The following is an 11950-nucleotide window of genomic DNA, read 5'->3' as shown; positions in this document are numbered from 1 at the left end:
CCTCTAATGTCATGGTGTTGTTCCATATTATGGCAGACTGGGCCAAGAACAACACTTTGAGAACTTGACTCAGTGGCAGGGGTGGCAAGCAGTTATAGGCTTCTTAGGGAGGTGAGTGTAAGGATAAAACAGGTTCAGCATTTAAAAGACATATGCAGCACGCCTCACTTTTGTTAATAGTCTTATGTGGTAAGAGCAAGCAGTCATTTTGCACTCTTGGTTTTGTTCCTTGACTGACTTCACATCAGCCTCTCACACTTAGTCCATGTAACCCCCTCAATGGGGAGATGGATGCCCACCACAGTACGGCTATGCAGTTGCTCCTGTCCTCTTAGGCAGACAAAGTCAGCAAAACTGGATTCTGGAGGGAGCAGTGACAGGTTTCTCTCTTCAGGTGACAGTCCTTTTCTATGCAGACAGAGTCAAAGGCAAGGGGCTCAGGACTTGCAGTCAGACTCCCTCCTCTGGACTACTGAGTCTTTGGTTCAGCCACTAAGGCCTCCCTGGATCGAGGCATCAATGCAATCCTCTTCCAGAAGCACGTCCTGGGTCAACATTTGGAAGTGCTTCTGGGACAGCACCACGAGCAGCCACTCAGTTGCTCACATACATTGACAAGTGCCTCACATTTACAGCTGTTTTAAGCAACGGAGTCACCAAGGCACATTGTTGGCAAGCAGGGGTCCTAGCCTCAATATTAGTAAATTCACACCCACTGGAAGCAAGTGTCATGACTTAGTAGGTTTCTTCTTCAGTGGCACAGACTTCTATGACTTACTTATTCTAGTACCACAGTTGATACAGCAGGGGAGATGGAGAGATCGGCTTCGGTACACTTCAGCAATGCTGCACGTCAGTTGAGAAACCTGTGCTTTGGGATGTCAGGAGTAGCTTGTTCCTGCAGGAAAGACTTGCTCCTTCCCCCTTCTTTCAGACAGTACTCTCGAGGGGTTCCAGGGCAGAGAAAATGCTCTCCCTCCAAATGAAACTCCGGATGATGTCCCGTCGCTTCTGCAAAGCTGGCATTCAGGCAGGTGTAAATTCTGGTTGTGCAGTTGTCTTATGGGTATTCGGCGGTGCATCCCTTCCTTGGTAAAAAAAAACTTGGAACTAGATCAACAAGTGGTCAACAGCTCCCACTTTTATATAGGTATGGCAAACGAGTAATGAGGATTCTCGGTCTACAATTTCAGAACTGGTTTGGGTCAGTTCCCCTTTCATGTGCCCTTCTCAGGTTGTCGCTCAGACCCAGCCTTTTTTTAAACTAATGCTTCTCACAGAAGGGTTGTCTTGAGGCTGGAATGCCCACAACAGAGGCACAAAAAGGTGTGGGCATTCTGCACTTTACTATCAACAGCCACAACTAACAGTGATCAAGAAGAGAGACAAAAGGTTGACCCTTCCTAGAGGACCCTACATACTCTAACCACATGAATCACTACCTACCCTTAACCCCTACCATCCACCAAATAGATCTTTCAGGAATACTAATCAGCAGCCTGATGAATCAAAATAACCTAATTGAATTTCTAAGGGGAATCCTGCCTACTCTTTCCCAGCTTCAGTGTCTAGGTTCCTGGCCTCCAGTCTCTGGAATGTCAGAAAAGCACCTCCACCATTTTGTGCACATAAATGGAACAGGGGCTTCCAAACTGTAATCTGCTTGCCTATATCACTCTGCTTCAGTTAGTCACTTGTGCGTTGAAAACGCAGACCTAACCCAACATGCATACACCAATGTGCTCAGGATCTTAGCACACAGACATAAGATCACCTGAGGCAGCAGAACTTTCTACAACTCGGCCAGTAGGCCTCCTCTCCTCTGATAATGATAAAGGGTCTGGTCAATCTTGGATTTCCAAAACACAGTATGCTGCTACCTTCTCGCTATAAGCATGTACCTGTGACAGGGGCAGTAGTCCTCTGTTACTAAGGAGATCAAGCTTGATCCAAGACTAGGACAGGTCCAGGACCAGACTGGAAATTTTCTGTAGGCATATGTGACAAAAAGGGCAATTCTCTGACTTTTCGAATGCTTAACTCCATGTTTCTTCTGTAACTCACTTATAAAAATGCAATTGCATGTCATGTACAAAAACGAAGTTCATATTCTCTCGCAAGTCTTGTTTTGTATGGAAACAAGACGTTGCTGCATTAGCTCAATAAAACTATTTTTCTCTTACTGCGACATTTTCAAATTCCTTTTCATACTGACTTTTTAGTTGGATCCCCTAGGCTGATAATGAAAGTAATAAGAAATAGCAGGAATACATTGAGGAAAACATACATTACTTACCGAAGTTTCTGCAGCAAAGTTTGACAAATGACTTCGGATGAAACAATGTGTTGCATTGAAACCCACATAAAACTGCTATGAATGGGGCAGTGAGCACTGGGGGTTGTAGGATTAAAACAGCGAACAAGTACACCCTTTGAATATAACGCTCGGATTTTGTAACCGTTGAGTATCTGTTGCCTCAGCCTGGAGAATGATATACTTGGGAAGCCGTGCACTGGGCGCTGTAAATCCAGGAGCTGTGGCGCACTTTTAAATCATTACACGCGTCGTCCTCGAAGCAGAGCCTTATATGTAGTGTTCATCGGCAGTCCTACTATGGGAAACTGGCTTATCTTCAGTGCATGAAAGTTGTTTGCTTCTGCGCAAGACATGGAATTTCAAACATCTCGGGGCCTCCGCCGAATCTTGGCAGGACTTACGTATGTTAGCAGCGCGCTCTCTGCTAGTAAGCACTGTCTGTTGCTGGAGACCTCAGACAGATGTGGATCTTACAAGCGCTAAGCTGTGCATACACGTTTTAAGGGCGGTGACATTGTTATACAAAAGCAGAGACGCCGAGGCCCCCACCTCTTTATTCGCACCCCAGACACCCACTGCACCTCTCTCCACAGCCACAGATTAAATTAATAACATCACAGACTCCTCCTCCTTTAAATCTACGGGACAATATTCTATTGAGAAGATTTTGCTTCTTTTCTGTTCACTGTTAGTTGATTCCAATGATGAGGTCCGAGGAAGATGACGATGTCTGTAAGTATTCATAAAAAGAAGATTTAAAAACATTTTCAAATGATATTTCTTAGGGCACTCGGGTCATGTTATGACAGACTTTCGTGTAAAGCTGTGAACTTATCGAATGTTTGCATGATTTTTAAGCGATGATTTGAAAGTCTGCACTGGCACTATGGGTCCAACAGACAATCAGAGAGCACTGGCAATGGAAGCGCCGAGCTCCTAATACCATATTTCACAAATGTCTTTCAATTATTATTGTTTTGTTTTGTTGCTGAATGAAACCCATGTTCAAACAAAGACGGGGATACAGTGTCTTGTTGAGGTGTAACATTCTCATGTAATATCGCTTTAATTTGCTAAAGTGCTTAATGGCTTCCTATAACCGAGAACGGTGTTTAGCCACATTGCTTCCTTTCTGCATTTTCTCAAAGTTACTCACAACGAGTTTTAATTTAATTAAAAGTATTTTCAAAACGGCCCTGACTCATACCGTGCACACAGATTGGTGTTAAATTAAGTGACTTGCGCAAGCATAGGACAGGCTTTATAAAGTAGTTTATTGAAGAATGTGCGCATTTAGAAGGAAATTGTGTCAAGCACGAACGTTGTAAGTAATAGTGACAGCAAATAAAAATGTGAAGAAATACTTGCAGGCAATAATGCAGTTCATGCAGGTTTACCATCATAGTCTTCTGAGGACCTGCCTTGCTTTCTAACTGTAGTGGGTTCCCACTCTGACTCATCCCAAATCCTTTCTACTACTTTCATCTCCTAAATAACTCTGCCTAAGCTCTTCCCTCCACTTCCACATCTAACTCACCAAACCTCACTCTACTACCGTGACCTCCCACACAACCGTACTAAATTCTCCAGCATTTATCTCACCCGCTACTATGCTCTCCCTAACCCTTCCATATACTCTTCCCTCCTCCATCCCCCTTTACTCATCCCAAGCCTTTGGGTTGAGTAAATTAAGGATATACTCCCAATTAACACTTCTGGATTTCTTTCCTCCTCCACCCCTCCATTACTCTAGTCAATCTAACTAACAAACTCTCATATCCGCTGCTCAAATTAACTCATAATAATACTAAAACTGTACTCATTATTTCACTATACTAATCCATCACTAATTCTTGTTGGGTTCCAGAGTAGCGTGCTACTCACCGAAAAGCGCTTCAACGCCTCGTCAGGGGTAGTAAGCGCTATATAAATATGATTACAATACAATACATCCTCAATGGGAAGTTTCAGTGACTCTGGCTCTTTCCTTCAACGGCATAGGAAAACTTGGAAATTTCCCCCAAACCACTCTAAAAAGTATGTAGGCATTTGTATTTGTTTTAGAAAACTTCGGCTACCCATTCTCATTTACCGAATTTACATTCAATAGAATGCAGCCTTTTAATCACCCGTGCGTAAACGAGGTGCATGCAAAGTTGCAAATTATTTTTGTTGCATAAGTCATGAAAAAGATTGCAATCTTGTTAACTTTCTGCAGTTTGAGACATTTTAAAAGAAGCAAGGAATGAAAAAACAACATCCAGTAAGAGTAAGATTACAAAACAAAATGTCTGTGAAAAACACTTGTAGCTGGCTCATTTCTTCCTGTCTTTACTGACACTTATACAAAGCCCCCTATTTTTAGGAAAATGTCTGCAACCTAAGCTGGGAAACAAGTCAACTTTCGCAACCGGGAGCGTTTCTAAGGGGAAAAGAACGGACACGTATGGGCAGGGGTCAATATTGATGTCGTAAATGAAAAGACGTATGAGTAAAGTGACAAATCCGAAATATTAGCTTTATGACCACTAACTGGTGACGTGGAAATTATGTAGCAGGTGTGGATAGCACTGCACGAGTAAAAGTGTGTGGCAGATGAGAATACCGAGGTACACACAGGTGTCAATCAACAGATTTTGGAAGCACTAAAAGGAAGCCCAGAAGTGGAATGAGTGATGTATTGCAATTTCAAAATTTGCCAGCCCATCAGGGGAGATAGTATGGGGTAGTTATATGTTTATCAGCATGTCTCATGAATAGTGAAGGAGTAACAATAGAAGAAACTCTGTATTTGAAATTGTCTAAGGGCCACATACGCAAACAGTTGTTTTTGCAATTACCAAGTAGCACATTTGTGGGATTCGCTATTTGGTAATCGCAAACAGTAATGTAGAAATGTGTTAGTTACACATTTTGCAATTCCCAGTGGGTCACAAATAGTTTGCAACCCATTAGGAATCGCAGATATCACCGGGATGGTTGCCTGCTTGGGTCAGCAGACCCCAATGTCTGGGATTGCTTTTAAAAAAAGCTATATATATATTTTTTTAAGCAGACAGTTTTCCTTAGAAGAAAACAGGATGCATTTCAAAAAGAAAAATGAAAAGTTTTGTTTTAATTTTTTAGGAGTAAGCAGTGGGCCATGGAAAACTGCCTGCTCTTAAAAATGCTTTTACAAACATTCACAAAGGAGAAGGGGTCCCTTATGGACCCCTTCCCGTTTGCGAATAGGTTAGCATCAAATTGAATTTGGTGGTATATTGCGAATGTTTTGTGACCCCATTTTGGTCCCAAAACATTCACACATACCACTGTGATTTGGTATTAGGTAGGGATGCCCTAAACACGCCCCTTCCTAAAACAAAATCGCAAACCCAATTTGTGATTTTTTATTAGATTATTGAATTGCAAATTGGGCTTTCTACATACCAAAACGCCGTTTGCATCCGGAAAAAAGGTTTGTATAGGTGGCCAAGGGTCTGTTTTTAGTACACACCTCAGTTTGCTTAATTTAGAGGTAATATGTAGAGTATTTATTCAGCATGCAAACAATGTTAAAGCAAAAACAAAACACAAGAAAGAACCTGCACCAGTTAAAAATAATAAATAATGATTTATGAAATATTTTGAGACCAAAATGACAAAAATCCAATCGGTAGAACTGTAGATATTGAATTTTAAAGGTTTAGATTAAAGTAGCGCCGAAAGGCACAAAGTGACAACTGATTGTATGTAGTCACGCTGGATCAGGACAAAGTCACAAGTTCAGGCCAACCACGATAGAGCACTTCTAATTTGGCAATTATACTTCTATAATGAAATATGTTTTGATAAAATTGTGGAAGATACCCGTTAATGGAGTAGGCTCTGCTATTTCAGTCCTACTCTGTATACAATCTAAAGGTAATTCAGATCACAAGGAGAAACAATAATGATAACCTTGATTTATTTTTTCTCTCTCTGTACATTCAGGATTTGATTAGATTGTAAAGTAGGCAGCAGATTTCCTTTCCATAATGCACTACTAAGGTCCTTTGATACTTGCATTCTGTTATCAAAGCAGCTGGTTCTTAGTAGCGTTTTTGTGAAGGTCATGTTCTGCTGTGTGTTATAAAGAATGAAAGGCTCCATACACAACACATAGAAAAGTTAAGTATTAGCATTACATGAAAAAAGTAAGTGTTCAGATGTACTCATCTTTTCATTTATGGAATTTATTTGTATTTACTGCATTCAAAGAATATATTCACTGTGTTTTCCCTACTAGTTGGGTGGACAGACTTACCAGTAAAAGGGATTAATGAATATTATCATATCTTTTTCTTATCATGAAACTATTCTGTCTTTCTGGATGTGGGCTGCGCTACCCAGAAATGGATAAATAATTCACTGGCAATCAGAAGTTATAGGGCCCCAAATTTGGCAAAGGGAGTCTTTGATCTCGAGGGTTTTGGAGCCTACACACCACTTCAGAACTTCAGTCTCAGGTTATTCAGGCAGAGCAGTCCAAGGCTCTCTCAAGGATGTGCTGTGGGCTAGAAATTCAGAACTTAGCACTGCACAAAATAATGTCAGTAAATCACTGACTCATTGGTGCTTAGTTACTCACAAGAAGGCAGGTGAATAATAGATTGAAACACCTTTTAAATGAGCCATGTGGAATAAGCAGGTTGGAAATATCATGCCCTAAGGAAATGACACGGCAGGCAACAGTGGGCAACTAACCAATATATGCACTCTGTTTTTGTTATTTGTAAGGTTCCATATGACAATTTGTGCATCAGCAAGCCACAATTCTAAGCCCAGTCTAGACTCTTTGACAAAAAGTCACTGTCTTAAAACTCATAAACCTAACTTCATAACTTATAAAACATTTACTTTTAAGAATAGATAAAACTAGTTACCTGGCTTGAAGGTACATTTTCACATAAAAAAACATACGGCATAAACCCTTAAATTAACATTTCTTCCGTTACTCTGTTTGTCTACCAATTACTCCTGACCGCACAGCACCAGTGTAAGAAATCAGGTTATGGGTTGAGGGGGCTGGAAGCCCCACTCAGACAACAACCACAATCCTTGTCAGGGTGAACCACGGCAGTCACTAAATTAACCTGTGCTTAACTCTCTCGTAGCTCGGCGAAAAGCAGTCAGATTTAACTCAAAGGCAAAGTATAAAGTATTTATGCAGTGCACAGCTAGAAAAAAAGGGAAAACACAACACAAAAAAATCACAAATTGATTTAGAAAAAGTGAGTACATTTTAATTAATGAAATGATACTGGAATGACAAAAATCCATTCAGTAGAACCAACATATTCAATTTCAAACATTTAGGTAGTTACCTCCTCGAAGTGTGGCAGGAAGTATCCAGTTCATGGTGGAGGAGGCCACTAGGAGCAGAGCGAGCATTGTGCATGGTCACCATGGTGGCTGGAAGGGCAGGCCTGGCATCACAGACTGTTATCAACGTAGCGGGAACATCCAGTCGGGCGTCACATACTGTCATTGCTAGAACTTCGAGCTGGCGGTCACTGTGGGATGTTATTGCTGTTGGAGAAGTGCAGATCTCGCGTTGCTGGGCATCACTGGAAGTCACTGCAGCATGAAAAGTCAGTTCACCAGAGCTTCCTGTTGGCGCTCATTGTGGCCTGAAAACTCTCAGCATGAATGAGCCCTTCATAGTCACAAAGGTCCCAAAACATCAGGATTTGTTCTTTTCTTGAAGAGAAGTGCACTCTGATGTCAATCAAGAGACCAAGACCCAACTGGGTTGCACCACTTGGAGATCAGGAACTCACTCTAACAGAAGCCATCAGGACTCAGACAGGTCTAGTTGCATGTCCAGGCAGGTCCAGAGCAGCAGGTCATCTGGGGAGTTGCAAGAGGCCTCTGGAGTTTTTTTTGGTCCTGTAGCTTAGAATAGGAATCATCCAAATAACCTTTGGAATCATTCAGTTAGCTCAGGACTAAGGGAGTAGATCCAGTATTCCTTCTCGGAGGGCAGGGCAGGTCGCAATCAACAGGACAGTCCTTTGGGGGACTTTACAGGGCACAAGCAGCAGAGCACTCCTCAGGGGAAATAGTCAGGCCTCAAGTGGCGGGGCAGTCTTGTGAGGAACAAGGCACTTCTCAAGCAGCAGTGCAGTCCTTTAGGGAACAAGGCAGGTCTTAAGTAACAGGAAAGTCCTCTGGGGAACAAGGCAGCCCTTCGTCTTTTAAGGTCTGCAGGTCTAGTGGTGTACTGAAGTGTGACTCTGAAGGTCCAATATGCATACCTGGTGCCAGCCTTTGAAGTGAGGGAATTCCCTATACTACTCCCACATCTGAATCTGGAGAGTTCTTCTACCTCTATCAAGGCTCCAAAGTGTCTGGGTGACAAGAGACTTGCATCAGGATCCTTTGTTTGTGTTGGAGGCACATCTTGCCTACCTACAGTCCCCTTTGTCTCACTGTCTGGGGGATTATACAAATACCAACAGCACAGCCATTCACAGTCATGTCAACCACCCATAAATGACTAGGACAAGAAAATGTCAGCTTTCTAAAATGTGGCATTTTCAGAAGTGTGACTTAAAATCTTACGTTACAATTAAAGATGATTTGAAAGTACAATTCCTTTAACTGTATACATGATATCTCTACCTGCTCCCAATAAAAGTTAACACTTAATAAATGTAATAAGGTAACCCAATGTTAGTCAGTGGGAGATTTAGGAGTATTTCACTGCTAGGACATGTAAAACCTAAACCTACATGTCCTACTTTTTAAATACAATGCACCTTGCACTACAAGGCTCTAGGTTCTACTCTAGGCGTGACATGTATATTAAGAAGGTTGAAATGACAGAATAAAACTATACTACAGGCTGCAGTGTCAGGCCTAAGAAATGCTGTGCAAGGGCTATTTAAGTGGGCTGCACAATGAGTGCTTTAGGCCTACTAGTAGCATTACATTTACAGGCCCAGGTACATGTAGTACCATTTAAGTGTGCCAATTAGGTGTAGGCCAATTGTACCATGTTTGAGAGAGAGAGAGCTAACAGGCACTTTAGCACTGGATGGCAGTGGTAAAGTGCACAGAGACCTAATGACAACAAAACTAGGTTCAGCATTCGAAGGCAAATATCTCAGGGAGTACCTGCAAAAAGGACCAGGTCCAACAACCATGAAGAATTGTCATAGGTCTTTCAAATAAGCCCAGGGGCTTTGCTTATATTAAATGCCCTGCCTTTCCTGGACCCTATCTTCTCCATTCTGAGAAATATATAGTTATAATAATAATATAGTTATAATATTTCACCTTGACCTGGAACCTTTTTAGGGGTGCCCCTCTGCTCCTGCAGTGCCACTAGGGCAAGGTTTTATTTCTTTTTGTTTCCCAGTTTTGACACAGCTGCTGGTGTTTGATGTTATTTCAGTGTACTGAATCTCTGAAAGCATTGAAAAGATTGTCCAATCTAATCTTTTTACCCTCCAATGGACTGCATACATATTACTGAAGATCATGATATCATACTAGCTGTTACGTGGCACGTGCAGAGGGAATCTGCACATATGGTCAATTTAAGACTACTATCAAGGAGAGTAAGAATACTTAATAGTATAAGTGTCTCACGTATCATCATGTCTCGAATTTAGCCCATTAGCCACACCCATTGCTTATTTCAATAAGTACCTGCACTTATGTTTTCCCATGTAAAGCACTGTGTATATGGTACGGGTTACTGGCTTAGGTTTTCATCACTTACTGTCTGGTTAATTGGCTCAGGTCGTCATCATTTTCTATATGGGATAATGGTGCATAATTCAAAATCAGTGTCTGACATGAAGGTAAATAATGTATAATAAGGAAGTGAAGTTTTGCCGTGCGTCGGCCTCCTTATTCATTTGGAAGTAATTTACCCCGTATTTGACTTTTCTTGAGACATCTGTATCAACCACTTCATAGCTGAATCCAGTGTCACACAATAAATAAAAAATATTATGCCCTATTTCGAAAATATATCAGATTTCTTGAATGAAATGTACAAGAATGCGCATAAAGCAACTTTGAAGTAAAATACATAAAGAGGTTTTTACAAGCAACATTACATTTTCAGTATTTTGTTCCTTTCTCTGCCTTTTCAGTGTAAACCCACATTTACCTCTGCAGACTTCTACTGCCTCAAAACCATAAAAATGACATAAAATAAAAGTCAGAGAGCTGTTTTAGTGTTAAGCGGATCACGCATTGTTTTCTTATTACCCTCTTAGCACAGTGCAGTTTGTCTTTATGTGCTGTTGGCTTTCTGCCCTTTCACACATTTTAAATGTCTCATCCGTACCTGTGCACAGCAGCACGTTGAAAGCTAAGCTTCGGTGAACTCGCTCCACGCGTTTTTGACTGTGAACAGAGTACCTTTGGCAAGTCCACAGCAAGAGATAGTGTGCAGCTGCAATATCAATCAAAACCATCCCTCTTAGCAAGCAAAAGCGTGCAAATGGATGGTGCGTTTTCCAAAGTACTTTTTACAGTGAGGCTGGATTTTTTTCATGAAAGGTCTGAGCACCATTTATTTTTTACCTGTCTCAATGAATCTAATAGATGCCATAGGATCTTTGAATTACAAGGCAGTGACAACAGTCTGAAAAGTGATATTTTCACAACTTTGGAATAAGGTATTTTCTTCTCTTCAAGCCTGTTTTTTAAAACTTAAAGGAACATTGTAGCAAAACAACACGCCTATCCCTAAACACCTATTTAACAAACTGAAAACAAATACTTTTTCGAGAGCAAAAAATGCAGTCTGCTGCAGCAGACCAAGAAGAGATAATCTCTTCTGGAAAATCATATATTTTAGGGTATTCCATTTTACTGCTATCTGTTTGGTTGTAGACGTGATAGGTATGTCATATTTACCTCTACCATCTAAATTAATCATATCCCCTCATTCTGCAGCACTAAAGTGAAAAAAGGGGATTCTGCGAATGTGTTTATGACAAATTACTGAAACACTGACCCCTTAAAGGGGCTGCTGCTTCCAGATTAGCAAAACCCTGCTCTGTGAAACTAAAGTTATTGTAATGAATAGCTGGACAGTTCCAATGAAATCTGGCTGCTCTGAGGATATTGTTTTGTCAGATTGATGCATGTAAAATTGAATGCTTACAGACATTAATCCTTGCATTCTTATTGGCATCTGCAACATTCAGATTTCCATTCTAAGGTACTATGACTTCACTCGTAAATCTGCCTCAACAACATGAAAGCAGTATCCTAATCCACGAACAGGACATTTAACAGAGATTAATGTTGTGGTGGATTGATATGGAGGGTCCTACATATCCTTTCCACACTGTTCCTGTCAATTGCCCTAAATACAAATATGTCAAGTTAGGCTATTCGCCTTATTTGTAATCATATGTTGTGCGGGCAGTGTTGCACAACAAAAACATAACCATTTCATGGACTAATTAGTTTACGGATTGATGCACACCTGGATACATGTGGTGGGTACTGACTACATGCATCCAACATAAGTGCCAGAATGAGACTTGTCAATAGTACAATATGTTGTCTGCATAATGAGTAACGCTGTTGCCATTATTGAGGTCTGGGCATGAAAACACCACAAATTAGGTCCTGCTTGTG

General features: G+C 41.1%; 1 protein-coding gene across 4 annotated transcripts in view; it reads left to right on the top strand.

Moving 5' to 3' along the window:
- The first annotated feature begins 2928 nt into the window (after positions 1-2928).
- The window catches only part of DMD (dystrophin), a 6960831-nt gene continuing 6951809 nt past the window's right edge, over positions 2929-11950 (top strand). For 2 of the 4 annotated variants that reach the window (XM_069204753.1, XM_069204754.1), the window contains exon 1: positions 2929-3049. In XM_069204753.1, coding sequence (XP_069060854.1) covers positions 3019-3049 — 31 coding nt within the window. In that variant the 5' untranslated portion in view covers positions 2929-3018. The remainder of the gene's footprint in view (positions 3050-11950) is intronic. The other 2 variants (XM_069204752.1, XM_069204755.1) reach the window with 2 other exon arrangements.

This window comes from Pleurodeles waltl, chromosome 8 (genome assembly GCF_031143425.1).
Source record: "Pleurodeles waltl isolate 20211129_DDA chromosome 8, aPleWal1.hap1.20221129, whole genome shotgun sequence".
Classification (NCBI taxonomy): Eukaryota; Metazoa; Chordata; class Amphibia; order Caudata; family Salamandridae; genus Pleurodeles; species Pleurodeles waltl.
This window is presented reverse-complemented; position numbering and strand designations above follow the sequence as displayed.